At 37.1% G+C, this 15427-nt stretch overlaps 1 protein-coding gene across 8 annotated transcripts in view; it reads left to right on the top strand.

Moving 5' to 3' along the window:
* Positions 1–15427, top strand: part of si:ch211-272n13.3 (ankyrin repeat domain-containing protein 26) — a 64630-nt gene that overhangs the window by 30264 nt on the left and 18939 nt on the right. For 7 of the 8 annotated variants that reach the window (XM_042334802.1, XM_042334799.1, XM_042334803.1 and 4 more), the window contains 12 exons: positions 308–332; positions 850–991; positions 2368–2581; positions 3306–3489; positions 4403–4549; positions 6788–7756; positions 9003–9155; positions 9531–9706; positions 9963–10056; positions 10310–10360; positions 14015–14092; positions 14857–14991. In XM_042334802.1, coding sequence (XP_042190736.1) covers positions 308–332; positions 850–991; positions 2368–2581; positions 3306–3489; positions 4403–4549; positions 6788–7756; positions 9003–9155; positions 9531–9706; positions 9963–10056; positions 10310–10360; positions 14015–14092; positions 14857–14991 — 2368 coding nt within the window. The remainder of the gene's footprint in view (positions 1–307; positions 333–849; positions 992–2367; positions 2582–3305; positions 3490–4402; positions 4550–6787; positions 7757–9002; positions 9156–9530; positions 9707–9962; positions 10057–10309; positions 10361–14014; positions 14093–14856; positions 14992–15427) is intronic. The other variant, XM_042334801.1, reaches the window with a different exon arrangement.

The following is a 15427-nucleotide window of genomic DNA, read 5'->3' as shown; positions in this document are numbered from 1 at the left end:
TTTGTGATATTTTCCTAACCAAGGAATCCCTTTAGAATTTCCATCAACCTATGGGATGTCTACCAGTAGAGCAGATGGTTGGTTGCTACTGGCTGTATTATTCTACATTCAACATCCTTCATCCTCAAAATGTTACTCTGTAAAAATTTAGTTAACTGGTATAAGTTTCTAAGACGTCACCTTCAATTCAATGAGAAAATTTTTATGTACGAATTGTTGCACATTTTAGCAGAATAGTTTTGTCTATTTGTACTATGATCTCTACCATTATAATCTTTCCATCATTTTTTTCTCAATTTCGTATTAGAGTTTTGAAAACAGCAACTAAAAAGGTAAACAATTTTGCTTTCAACCAAAGATTATACTTGATTATAACTATACTACCGAAATTCAACAATGCAGTTGATTTTAGTTACGTAATCATTTCTTTTTTGTAGTTTACATTCTTCATACACCGTATCATTTTTAGGTCTAATTTTCAGTTGTTACTGTTTATTACAAATAGTTAATGTACAAATATACACTGTATAATTATGAGTTTTAACAATTTGTAAGTACTGTAAAAATTATATCAAACCCTAACTTAGATTCCATGCTGAGCCTTTTCCACATCCTTGTTTTTAGTTTTCAAATAATATTAATAGATTACCAAAATATAAACAAAGTACATCATTAATTTCCCGTAATCATTGGAAACTTGTAAAATTATGGAAGTACAGATAATTTGCATGTAAAAAAAAAAATTCTCAATTGAGAGAAGTTTTCAGACCATCCAATTCATGAACTGTTGTTATTTTGTTTTTACTGCTTAGCTAGCATTTATATACTTCCTTTTCCCCCTGCTTGTAGGCCAGCAGAGTTGTGACTGTTTCTGATGATTTGGATGATCTCACACAATCCTCTGACTCTACTGCAGATAGCTCAGAATCCCCAGCTTCGGTTTATAGGAATGCTCCATTATTAATTGCACAGCTGGGTGCAGAGAAGTTAGGTAAGGAAAACAAATCTTAATCCTATTTTCTTGATGGGAGGAGTGAAGTAAACTTTAAAATGTCCTTAACGTTTGCATTTGTTTGGCAGCTTTATCTCTTCTCTCCTGAAGGCACTGACTTTGGTTTAAGGAACCAGATCAAAACTGCACCAGAGTTGACTTGATTCGGACGTTCTGTTGCTAAGCCCAGCAGCTTAGAATCAGCTCAGCTCCAAGTTCCACCATTAGGGGGAGGGAGATAGCCTAGGATGCTTGTCAGCAATTAGCAACAAACTTTCCACTCCCTTATGTAAGGGATAGCTTTATTTACTACTGTAAATTGATTTAATCAGTACATTGCTTCAAGGGCAAAGCTGGCAGATGTTAGTTCACTATTCTATTCTGTAAATAATGAAATAGATTATTATCATAGAACAAAGGGGTGGGGATCCAGAGTATGAGTTGGGCTAACTGATGGAGTCTAACCAGCCAAAACCGCATGGCTTGTCATTGAGACCTCTGTCTTACAAGTTTTCCCAATGCTTGCCCAGCTAGGACTACCCTATCCATTATGGCTTTGGCTTGCATGGTTAACGGGAGCTGAGTGGGAAGAATCCCTGCCCCCAGTCACTGGTCTGCCCTTCCAAGTCCTGCTGATGATCCAGCCTGTCTGCTGTCATCTACAGTGTTTTGGAGTACTGGACCTGCCTAGCTCAGAAACTGGACTCTGAGGCCACCATAGAATTTCCCACATTCTATTTTAGCATTCAGTTGTCAAATATGTCACTTTACCAAGGGGACCTGGTGGAAACAATGATTTTCTTTTACCAAATGAATTATGTTGCAAGATTCAAACATTGCCTTCTGTTTTGGTTGTACTTCCAGCACTTGTGGGACCCTTCTTCCCACACTGTTCTCTTTTGTGAATAGTGTCATGTGATATTTATTGTCCTGAACACATAGACACAACTTGGGGTGAAAGTCTCATCTGAAAGTCTCATATGGAGTCTTCAACCATGAACCACACCCCAGCCACCTTATGTCAGTCTAGACTGCAAGCTCAAAGTCCCTATTTGGATCTCGAACCCACAAACATCTGCTTGAGAGATGAGAGTGCTACCAACTGAGCCAGGCTGACTCCAAATTGTTATATTTAACAAAAAAACAATATTTCTGAGTAACCTGGACCATATCGAATAATGAATCTCACACAGGTTTATTTTTTTGAATGAACAAATCCATTTTCACAATTTTGTTTTGCCTTGAATCTATGAGTAACTAATGAAATCAAATTATTGTGATTGGCAATTTTATTGATTGTTTTTAAATTAAAACTACTCTATTAAAATGGATTATCAAGTTGTTTATATATTTTCATGTAATTTTTCCAATAACAGATTCAGTAAGTTTGCTAAAAATCCAAAACCTGATGTATGAGTATGAGCGATCAGTTGAGAGAGAAAAGAGCCGCTATTCCTTACTTTCTGAGAAAGTGAAACAGCTGGAGAATGAGCGAAAGGAGCACTATCAAACACTGGAAGAAACTAGAGAAATGAAATCCAAGCTGGAGCATCAGAAAGTGGAGTGGGAGACTGATCTTAACAGCCTTAGGTATGATCAAACTTATGCTTTTCTTAGCTGTATTAATGTTGGATCGGTATCAATATTGAATGGAAATCCAAGCCCACCTCCCAAAGGCTAATGTAAAATTTGGGTCATATGTTAGTTTGAACTGTAAATACAACCGCTGCAATACTCTTCCAGTTAACCAACAAAGTGCAAGTGAAAACTGAAAAACAGTTAGCAATGTCAAGGACATGAGGGGCTTCCTCCTTTGCTAAAACCTCCTATGCATCATTTTGGAGATAAGGATTGTCAAAATGGTGTGTTGCAGAAGCTTTCTAGTTGGATATCAATCACCACAGTTCATTTTAGTTCTGTGATTCTCTAAAAGAAACTTTAATTGAAGTCGGGGTGACAGTCATCATTAGGCAAATTCACAGTCACTCCATACTGTGAATACTGAATACTAGTAAATACTGCAAAAAGTTTTGGGTCTTCCTCCCAACATGATTATAGGAGGATTATGCCAAATTCAAGGATTATTATTAATTAATATCTTATAAGATGAAGTGTTAGATAATTCACTGTAACAGTGTAGAAATTGACCATCTCTATCTTTGTCCACTTCCTCGGTATTAGCTGCTTTGTGAACTAGTATTGCTATTGACATGTTTAAGCCACCTTTCCAATTGGAAATTGGGTGAAAGAAAAAATGGTAAATAATTGAATAGTAAATGCAGGTTTTATAGACAACTATCTTTTTTAAAAATAGGTTTCGAATAAAACAAGAGGAGGAGAAACGTAAAAATGCTGAAATGCTTTATGAAAAGAGCCGTGAACAAGTGCAGAAAAAGGAGGCACAATACTGTAAAGAGATTGAAGCAAAACAAGAGCTGGAGCAGACTGTGAGGAACTTGGAGATGGAAAGGAGAACATTAATCAGCAATCTAAAACAGGTCAGTGGCAGAGAGTAGTTTCAGATTAATGATGACCAATGACAAAAAGAGCTTGTTTTTAAGTCACTAAAGGCTAGTATCTAAAACATAAAACTGTATTCACTATTGGGAGGCAGTGTTCTATATAATAGAGCACTCGCCTTGCAAGCGAGACACCTGAGTTCAATTCCAGGCAGGGCGAAACCTTGGGCAAGTTTCCTTACTCCACACGCCTAATAATAATCCCTCCAAAAACAAAACAATAATAAATTGGTCATTTTCAATCCATGACTGTTTGTGGGACACTGCTGTGCGCAATTGGCTGCCGCGTTTCGCCCACAAATATACGGTCAATTCACTTTACAGTCTATTCTGTGAAGCGCTTTGAGACGTCTAGAAGACGTGAAAAGCGCTATATCAAATGCAAGGATTATTATTATTATAATCAATTTCTTGAGTGATAATGAGCTAGTTTTAGAGAATAAAGAAGCACAGGGATAGCCCTGATTGCTAATAATTTTCCATGAATCTCTCTCTCACTGATAGCAGCACTAATTATGAAGACACGTCAGAGACTTTGACATATTGGCTAGATGCTTGGGGACTCAAAAATAAAGGGAGAAACACAAGGGGTATTAATGTATAGATTCAGTGGTGGGATCTGAGGCATTGATTTGGTGGAAACAATGATCTTGTTTTACCTAATGAATTATATTGCAAGGTTCAAACATTGCCTTCTGTTGTGGTTGTACTTCACAGCACATGGATGTATAGCACTGTAAATAAGCTGTGCCATTTGATTTAATAGCGGAGTATTTAAAGCTTCTCAAAGGATTGTTGCTTAAAAAGTTGACATTGAACTCTGTTTAAATCCTTAAGTCGGTAGTTGGATTTGTTTCTTGAACAAACTGTAATGTATGTTTTACATCTGCAGCTTGATGAAGAACAAAATGATTTGCAAAGAGTTTTGAGCCAGGAACGCAGTGCCCGAGTTGTGCACGAAGGAATTTTCAACAATCATCTACGCAAACAACGTGAGATAGACGAGGAAAACAAGAAATCAGTAAGCAAGAACACAGAGGTGTGTATCTTCTATACTAATAAAGACAAAATGTCTGTTTGTGTGTCCTCCAAGAACGCATAACCGATTGACATAGAGACAGAATTTATTCCTCATTGGAAAGGTCTTGCAAGGGGGAGCGTATGCCCACAATACAATGGGCATTTTTTTTTCGGGATCTCTTATTGTTGATGAACTATATTAAAAAATATATTTAAAAAATGCTTTAATTAAGCCCCCCAAAAAGGTATGTATGGTATTCTGCAACAAAGAAACGACAAGGATCACACACCCTTCTAGAGAGATACATCTATACTGATAAAGACTAAATGTGTGTGTGTGTGTCTGTCCGTCTGTCTGTCTGCCAAGAACGCAATAACCGATTGACGTAGAGACATGATTTATACCTAATCAGATAGAGCTTACATGGGGGGAGTGTCGTGGGCATATTATCGGTGATGAGCTATATTAAAATCTTTAATATGAGGTAAAAAAGCCCCAAAATATGAGGTACTAGCTGTACCCCAATGCATGGTATTCTGCAACAAGGTAGTGATAGAGGAAATCACACACCCCTCTGGAGAGATACATTGGAAGAGCAATAGGAAGGTGGGAAGAGAATGGTGAAAAAAAATTCAATGCTACATTTTTAAAATTAAGTCTCTTCCACCTCCGAAAAAAATATGCCTAGTCCCATAATCTCTTGAGGAGAGTCATGGCCATAATTTTTTTGGGGGGATCTCCTATCCTTGATGAACTATGACCTAAACAAGCTCATCCCACATGCATGGCAGTTTTGATTAACATGTATACACAGTGTTTATGGCATGTTGAGTGGTTTGTGAGTGGTATCACTGAAATCTACATTCCATTTTGGATCCTTTGGTTCAAGCGTAGCTTCAACGGGTACAGTTAGTTAAGTATAAGTATGAAACTATTTGTAAATCAAACCTGTTTTATGGTTTGTTCAGCTGAATTTGAGATAATTCGTAATATTTAGTTTCTTTCATAATCAATCACATTAAGTGAAATAATGATCCAAATCTTAAAATTGCACTGAAAATAGTGAAGAGAATCTGTAATCCAGACCAAACTCTGTGCAACTTTCAGGCTATCTGCCCCCTGTGCAAATTTGTTCATGTTACTTATTACGCTTGTAGAATTCTGTTGTAAACATCTCAAATTGTTCCTGAATAGATTATTAATAAGCACTTAGAAAAAAAAGTGTTGGATTCTGTATGGAATATAGTGGGTGCTGAGTTTTTTCGCTGCCATGCAGTTTCTTTGAAAACATGTCTGGATAGAGTTCTTTTAATGTGAACAGACCAGTCACAATCAGATGCTTATTTGGTAAAAAGAGCTACTGTAGAATTTAGATTATGAGATGACAGTTTGATAATTTATAAGCACAAGGGTTCAAATTGTACACTGTATTGCACTGTTTTGTTCAATCTAAAGTATTAGTATACATACCAATCCCTTCATGCCCTATCACCTCCGTAACTCTGAGCTGCTAATGCCCACCTCCTTTGCTCAGCTAATAAAGGCCTGCTGTGCATAAACCAACCCCTTCGCACCACCATCAGTGGCCATTCCTTTATCCACTACGTCCCTAATTATTGGAAGTCACTGCCTCAATCCCTCCGTCTTGCCCCCCCACTTTATCTTGAAATCCTACCTGAAGGCCTACCTGTTCAACTATGCCTATGGCCACCTCCCTTTCTCCCTTGTTTGACGACCAACCAACCCCTCACCTCCTTTCCCTCCCCCCCACTGTACAGTACTATGTAACACTATTCTGTGTGCAGTACATTCAAATTAAAATTGTTATTGGTGTTGCAGATCTTTGAATTCTGCATTAGTTTGACATTAGTTTTATTTGTTCAAATGACAGCAGCTGTCATTGCAGAGTTTTCCTATTTGGAAATCTGTAGGGTAACTGAACTCCAGAAAACCCAAATTACTCAAAGCTCTTTACTTCAATGAATGTTTTGTGCAGAATATCCATAATATGGTTGACTATGGTGATTCGTAATTTGAGTGGCAAATAGCAACTCCTGTCATCAACTAGATGTGCTTCATACTATAACTTATATTCTGTACTCTTGACATAGAGGAAATAAAAGCAAAACTTAGTAGAATGGTGTACAGCTTTTGTTTAAAAAGGTGAAAATAAATTGCATAGTATTTAAGTATGTAGTACCTGTTTAACATATTGTATTATAGCTGTTAATCGTTATACTGTTCTTTGCATTGAAGGCTCTAATTCATTTTTCTGAAACGAATGAACGAGAGAAGGACTTGATGCAACAGAATTGTTCACTACAGGATGAGGTGTCCGTGCTCAAACTCGAACTAGATCGTGTGCGTGCACGGAATCAGGAGGAACAAGGAAAATATATGGAGGAGAATGAGGCACTGAAGGAAAGGCTGGAATACCTGAAAAAGGACTTGAAGGATAATGAAGAAGCTTTGACTCAGACAGCTTTGCAGTGTAATGGACAGCTTAATGCTCTGAAGACTGAAACTGCGATGCTGGCATCCCAGCTGGAACGTGAGAAGCAAAACAGAGAAAAACTAGAGACTGACATGGAAATCATGCATTCACGTTTGAACTCAGCACTTCAGGAAATTGAACTCAGTCAAACAGCAAAAGGTGATGGCGAAAAGACTTTCCAAAGAGAACGCGACGAATGGCTTCGTTTAGATGAGAAGCGGAACCATGAAATCTCCAATCTCCGTGAAACCACTAACAGTTTGTCACAGCAACTGAGCAAAGCTGAAGCTAAGGCTAATAACCTTGATAATGAGTCTCATCGTGCAACACTTTCCCTGACTGAGAAAAACCTTATATTAGAGAGTGTTCAGAGGGACTTGAATCAGAGTCTGGCTCGTACAAAGGAACTGGAACATGCTCTTCATTTAGAGAAAGAACAGATGAGCAAATACACAGTACGCCAGGAGTCTATGCAGGAGAGATTAGCACAAACTCAAAGTGACAACATGCTGCTGCGACAGCAATTGGAAGATGCGCACAATAAGGGAATTAAAAAAGAACAAGCAGTTAGTGATGTTCAGGAACGGTTCAGTGACATCTTTTCTAAGCTTCGAGGAGACAGTGAGCGGCAGATCAATCTGATCGAAGAGAGGAATAAAGAATTAATTATCAGGAACAATGAGCAAAAGGAACACATCTATAAATTTGAAAATGAGAAGACCGAAAGAGAGGTAGTGTGGTGGTTAAAAAGCTCAATAACAAATTGTTTCTTGTTGTTTGAAGTTGGAGATTTTTCTCAGATTATCTGTTCAGTTAAAAGGTTGGAGTTTTATCACAAAATAAACATGACCAAAAACATATCTGGAAAATATAATAATAGATGGACAATGTACTTTTAACACAAAAACAGAAGTCGCTAGGAACACTCAGCAGATCAGGCAGCATCTATGGAGAATGCAAAATACTGCAGATGCTAGAAATCTGAAACAAAAACAGAAATTGCTTTTTAAGATATTAAGTTAAGAATGTACTTTTTAAGTTATTTTCGTTCCTCACACTTGGGTGGGATTCAGATGTCTTGGCTGTAGACTTCCTGCCACTGGTCTGAGCTACTTTGTGATGAAGGGATAAATGTGACTCTGTTGATGTTTCCTTCCTCCAACTCTCATGAGGTGATCTGGGAAAGCAGTAACAGTACTATGCTATTGAGGAGAATTGAACTGGAAGTTTGAGTTTGAATAAGAATGTTCTCCAAACTGTTTTTCAACATGAAACGCTAGAACTGGGAGACTGGTGGTACAGTAATGTTTTATAAAGTTGATCGGAAGAGACAAAAAAGAGATGCCATTGGTTTGAAACTGACTCTCCCAACAGTCTGTTTCTTCACCTTTCCAAAAGATAGGATCAAGAGATAAATTTGTGAAAACATCAAGGCAATATCAATGCAGCTTGCACCTCTAAAATGGAGACTCGGGCAAAATATAGTATTAGAATGGTTACATAATACAGAGAAAAGTCTAAAAAAATAGAATGATGGCAAAGGGAAATTGGGGGTGAACCTTTCTCTGTAAATTCATCTTGACTGTTTCAACAACAATAAATCAACAACAGCTTGTGCCACTTACGCAGGGTAGCGTCCCAGAGTGCTTAATACAAATGACATTTGTATACTGCCTTTCATGTCGGGAGGACATCCCAAGCTGCTGGATAGTCAGGGATTTGGACCAGGGATGCTGTGTTTTAAGTACAGTATAGGACAAATAGAGATTTATATCTTTTATAATAACACTAACAACTAAAAGCTTCAAACCTTTTGGAGAACTAACATTAATAACATTAACCTTTCACATTTGCCTATTTAATTTCATATTTCAGAGTATCTCCCATTTTTTTTCTTAGTTAATTTTCATACTTAATTTATTATCCTCCACGTCTGCATGGGTAAATTGATGACAACTGGGGAAATTTTGTTTTCAGAGTATATTGAGGCAACATCAACAAGAACTAGCTGATGCACTGAAGAAACTCTCAATGTCAGAGGCTTCACTGGAGGTCACCACCCGCTACCGTAATGAACTGGAAGAAGAAAAAACACGTATGCAGAAGCAATTAGATAAATTGAAAAGTAAGGTAAGCCACACATGGTCTCTTATGTGATAAATGGAGTTGAATGAAATTTGCATTTTCTACCAATGGTGTACATGTCCTATTGTTGTTGGTAAGTAAAATAACCATGATTTACAGATACGCAAATCATAGCAATCTCCAAAGTTCCGAGTTACAGTATGTGACTATATTCTTCCAGGCTACAAATACTGTAATGGGATTTGTAATACTGAATGAGTTGCTCAGCCCATGAGAGTACCTTTCTCGAAAGGATTTTTTTTTCTCACACATGCACCTCTGAAAATGTACTACCCTTTATCAATACTCTGCACAAACAATTGATTGAACAGCAAATATTTATTTAGTCTTCCTATTCAATCTAGTATCTTTTTTCTTCAGTTGCAAAACACTGAGGAGAAGCATGTGCATTCTGAGCGGAGAATCCAGGAGTTGCAGAACGCTCTGGATGAAAAAGAACACCAGGTGATTGCGAGTTCTCAGAAAATGCAAGAACTTTTGACCGTCTCCTCACAATCAAAGGAGGGTGCAAAACAACTCGAGGAACATGTACAACGGTAGGAAATAGCAATTGAAAATGTTAAAATTATAGTGGAACTGAGAAGCTTTACATCAGGTCTCCTATTGAGTCAAAGAAATAGCTTAAGTTCTTCAAATTTGTATAATATCTTCCAATTTAGTAGATATACCCAGAATTTCCTATTGGATATGAGGCAGAATGTACTCTCTAATTTAAACGCATGAAAAAGGGTTTGTTTTACCCTTGAATATTTTGAAGCAAAATCATTTGTCTGCCTCATCCTACTATTTCAGATTGGAGATTGAAAATGCAAAATTGGAGGCTCTTGTAAAGCAGAAGACAAGCAGATCTGAAATGCTACAGAAAGAGCTCCAGGAGACGGCTTCAGTAAGTATACATATCTGACAATACCATTGTGACTGCTGCACTGTCGATAGTAGATACTGTCCTTAAGTAAAATATGATTTTGTGAATGCAAGTTAGAGTAACGCCTCTAAAACTATTGTGGTTGATACTTGGTTGCTATTGTGTTAGTGATGTTCAGATAATTACTTGCAGTTTAAGGATATTGGGTTATAGAGAACATATAAAGCTTACAAGCAAACTTTGTAGCATGCACTAATTTCAGTCTGTTTTGCAGAGTCCAGGTTACACAACAGAGAGGATTGTTGGCCATTATGAAGATACTACTGTTAGTGGCTGCAGTAAATACCCTTGAACACAGATTGGCTGTAGTTGTAGTTTCTTTCTGCCTCTTCCCTCCATATGCAGATCTCACCAATTGAACCCTTTGACTGCATCAAAATAAAAGTACAGCAAGATTATAATTTTTAGTTAATCGAAAATAATATTTTATCACTGAAAAAGCTGCATTTAAAGTAATTTTCCCAAATATTACTTTATAATCAGCATTACAAATTTACAGAAAATATTTTTTGAAAGGACTTTATTGACTCAAAGGGTTGAAGGTAGGATGGGACAGTGTTAAGTTAACTGAGTGTGCAATAAGATTTATGTCATGGTCTTATCTTTGAAGCAGAAGTGCTTGAAATTGTTCTTATAAGTTAACTACCTATTTAAGATTTTTCAAATCTTGGTATGAAATTAAATTAGTCTAGCTACGTTAGTTCAGTGTCATAAAAACATTTCTTGAAATTTATTGAGAATTTTCAAATCAGCACTTTTGCTTCCCAACTTCTGCTTTTTGTGCATGATTTGGAAAAGCAGTTTTCCTTTTAGGGGCAGGAAACTTTGATTATTTCCTTTTAGAAGTCTTCGTGATCTGACCAAATAAAAACACTGCTCTCAATTAATGAATTACTTTGAGAAAGCTTTCAGAATTAAACTTAATGCCGAACTTAGTGTGGGGGAATAAAAACTTGTTTTCTTTCCCCGCACAGTTTGCAGAAGTTAATATAATGCTGCACAATTTTGTTAACCTTTTAAATTCATCTGTTCTCTTTATGGTCAATTCCAAATTTATCGATTGTGATGTTTTGGGTGTGTACTTTTTTAGGCTTTGCAAGGTGTTGGGAATTTAATTTGTTTTCATGTTGTAAGATGTTATGCAGTAACTCTTCATTAAGTGGGAATTACTAAATCTTGGATTGGCTAACAAATAGAATATTAGCTCCTAACTTGTGTATGGTGCACTTCACTCTATCTCAGGGGAAGACGCTGAAATGCATGAATTTAGTTCAGAATAACTACCTGTAATAAAACTACATGTTGATGTTCTGTCTCACTAGCTCCACAGCTCCTTTATTCTATGGATCATGATTTGGCACTTTAATGACATAGGAAGACATGACCTTAGTGTGCAAAAAGAATCACTGTGCAGCAGCTATGAAACAGTTTCCTGTTTTAATATTGCAGCTTCTCAGACCAGTTTAATGTGCCTTAATGTGAGCATGTTCTCAAAGTAAAGCCAACCATATTTCTGCCTCCAATCCAGGAGCGTGAGGCATTCAACTTATATCTGAATCTTTGAAAGAGAACATTTGTCACTGCGCACATCCTAGTGCTCTTGAAATCTGCCAGAAAAGAGGTAGCATAAGATTTGTGCTCCATTTACCACTTGCGCCATGGTTCAGATAGTGGAATTCGGGGGTGTGTGGGAAAGTTCCAGCCCATACACAGCTATCTCCAGCTCTGAAAACTAAATCCTTTTTAGCATTCGTCACCAAACTGTACTGTGGATGATCTGTTAGGGGTCTGCTCTGTTTGTTAATTTGGACCTTAACATTTTGTTAAGCGAGGAGTAGCTAATCTTATTACAAAATTGCCTTGGCTAGCGTTTCAGCACGAGAGCTTCTCTCCATACAACTATAGAACTTTACAGCTGAAGAAAGCCGATCAACCTTTCACATCTAAGAAAAAGCAATTCATCAGTTTCATACCTGTGTTTTCCCCCAGATCTCTTTGAATTACCCCTTTTTTTAAAAAAAAAGATGTCTTCCTTCTTGAAAGCTAATATGCATCCTGCTTAGACCAGTGCACCCAGCCAGGCATTTGTGGAGTCCTGTAGCTCAGTGGTTAGAGCACTCGCATTGCAAACGAGAGACCTGGGTTCAATTCCAGGCAGGGCGAAACCTTGGGCAAGTTTCCTTACTTCACATGCCTAATAATAATCCCTCCAAAAAACAAAAACAATAGTAAATTGGTCATTTTCAATCCATGACTGTTTGTGGGACACTGCTGTGTGCAATTGGCTGCCGCGTTTTGCCCACAAATATACAGTCAATTCACTTTACAACATATTCTGTGAAGTGCTTTGAGACGTCTAGAAGATGTGAAAAGCGCTATATCAAATGCAAGGATTATTATTATTATTCCACACCCTAACAATCAACAACCTGCTGTGTTTATTAAAAAAAATTCCTAATATTTCTCCTTTACCCCCAAAACATGGGGACCATTCCAATGCTTTGTGTGCCCCTTACCAAAGTGGAATTAGTTATTAAAGTAGGCATTATTTCTGATGTGAATTCAATTCACAATTTTAACAGGTAGTTTGTTGGCTAAGACACCAGTACAAAAACTCCCTTTTTTCGAATAGCTCCATAGAATTTTTAACATCCTCCGAACAGGCAGACAGGACCTCTGTTTAAATGTCTCGTCTAAACCCACATGAAACTTCTGACTGAGAAGTGTTACTGACTCAATCAGGCTGACACCTAAGGTATTATCTCTTCCATGGAAATGGGCCATTTTTTGATGTATTAGTATTTTGGATCCATAATTAGGAAGTTAAAACTAGCTTTCAAGTGAGCAGATGACTTGTTAGTTTAAAGTTTTGTTTTTGTTCTGGTAATGTTTTCTGTTGTCAATAGATGGTGATGTTGCACTGTGAAATTTGGGCAGGGAAATTGCTTTACTTCTATTGTAGCCACCCAGCAGAGTCTGCGGACGTCCTTTTACAAATCCCAATTGATTAAATGCCTCGATCAAATCACCTCTTGACCTCCTGAGCTCTAAGTAATACAGTAAACTCCTGATAACTCGCCACTAAAAGGGGAAACAGGTCGACTCAGGCTTCACTTAAGTCATCATGCTGTCAATATCCTGGAAGCATTTATTTATACATATGTCTAACTTGCCACTCCGGATAACTCATTACCAATTCTTTTTCCTTTGAGGTGACGAGTTATCAGGAGTTAAATAAATATGGCCAAGACATTGACAGCATGATGACTTAAGTGGTACTGTTGTGACAAGTTAAACCAGGGTCGAGTAATTGGGAATTTACTGCACAACCAAGTTTACCTTTCCGCATATCTAAGCCCTTTTACCCTTGGCTTGTCCTTCCAAAGCTGATATATTCATGTCCAAGTCATTACTGTACTATATATAGGAAGGAGCCCCAACAAGGGATGATCTTGCTCACTCATATCAGTCTGTATATGTCTTTAGAGAATCTTAGTAAACCCCTGATAATCTGGATCAAGAAAAGGAGAAACAAGTAATAATAATGTGTTTTTTGACAAGTAAATGTAAAAAGCTTGCTAAATAAAAGGTAAAGCTGAACTGTTGCTGATTTTATAGGGAAAAGCAAAATATTTTTAAAATAAATTAAGTACTGTAAATGGAAACATTTCACATTGAATTTATTTTCACTATTTTATGACTTTTTAATTTTGAATAAAAGTTCAGATTGTTTTGCCCATCCCTACCAGTTAGCACTGTTGGTGAAGCGTTCCAGGTTCCCCCTTCTCAGTAAAGCATGAATTTTCTAGTTCTTATTTATAGCCTTGCTACAATGCAGTAGTGCAACATTCACAAGTTAACACAAGGGGCACCACAGTGGTCTTATTCATTGGTTATTTATCCAATCTTTTCTTGCTAGGTTCGTGGTCGGCTTGAAGACTTGGTAACAAGTTTACAAGGAGTAAAGGTCAACTTGGAAGAACAGCTTAATCAGGAGGTATGGAGGTTTGGTGTTATATGTAATCTGGATGCTTTCGATGAGCAAACCAGCAGAGTGCATTGTTATTGTTTCGCCAAACAAAGCTACTTGAAGCTTCTCGTAATTTAATTTCAAAAGCATTTGTCATTACAGTAATTAGTATATCTTGCATCTAGTGCATTCGAGTAACCTGTTCTTTTTCCAGAAAAAATCGGAGGGATGCTAGAATATAAAACCATCCTAAAAGTGCATTAAATAAATGTGAGGCAAAATTAATTGTTTTAACTTGAGAGGAAAAGAGCAGGAAATGAGATTAAAGTTAGATAGCCTCAGTTAGAGTAGCACAATATCAGAAAGGAGATAATGACCTCTTAGTGCTGCAAATAAATAACAACAAGATTTCATTTATAGAGCGCCTTTCACGTCAGAAGGACGTCCCAAGGCGCTGGACAGTTGGGTCAGGACCCGAACAGGGGGGAAATGGTCAGGGTGAGGGAAGGGAGGGAGCAAGGAGGGGGTAGAGAGTTGAGAGGGGAGCTGAAGGCACGGTCAAAGAGAATAAACGCTCTCTAATTCTTTTGGCTTGAAAATTGAAATAGTTAAATGCCTTAAAATGTAATTTATTTCAGATGTTCATAAAGGAACATTCATGAGAAGAACTATTTAAATTTGACTTGCAAATCTTTCATACCTTTCAACTTTTGTCAAATTTCTTATGTTGATGTGATCTGTATGGAGTTTAATGAACAGATGATTCAAAGTTTGTCTGTGTGTTCATTTAGGTACAAAAGCAAGTTGTGTTGTCACAAACCGCTAAAGATTCACATCACCTGTGGGAAGAAGAATTGAAATCTCGATCTAAACTAGGACTCCGACTTTCTAAATTGGACAGAGAGAAAGATGAACTGGCCAGTCAGGTAACTAGGGCAGAACAGGAAGCAAATTAAGCCTAGTCTGTATTCTCAGTATTTCTCTAGTTTTATCAAGTCTCATTAAAATATTGTATAAAATGTCAAAGATTCTACTTAAAATTTCTTTGAATGCAAAACCAAACTGTTACATGGATTTCATGCTGGCGCAGTGAATTTCATATCCAATATGTTTCACGAGTGAGTTCTATCAGTTTTAGAGATATCAATAGTTCAACATTAATTCTTAAAAGAAGTCATCACAATGAGGAAAAAAAATAAAAGTAGTCTTCATTAGGAATAACAACAATGTGCAATTTTAACATTTCTGTGATTTGGCCTGATTTACACCTGATTTAGAGCATTGCAGAGCAAGCGTATAAAATATATGTGCTTAATTAATCATTCCTTGGGTTCTGGAGAAATGTTTAATGTTGGTAAAGAA

This window comes from Callorhinchus milii, unplaced genomic scaffold (assembly GCF_018977255.1).
Source record: "Callorhinchus milii isolate IMCB2004 unplaced genomic scaffold, IMCB_Cmil_1.0 Scaffold5, whole genome shotgun sequence".
NCBI lineage: Eukaryota > Metazoa > Chordata > Chondrichthyes > Chimaeriformes > Callorhinchidae > Callorhinchus > Callorhinchus milii.
Note: the sequence above shows the minus strand (reverse complement) of the source record. Positions and strands in the feature narration are given on the sequence as shown.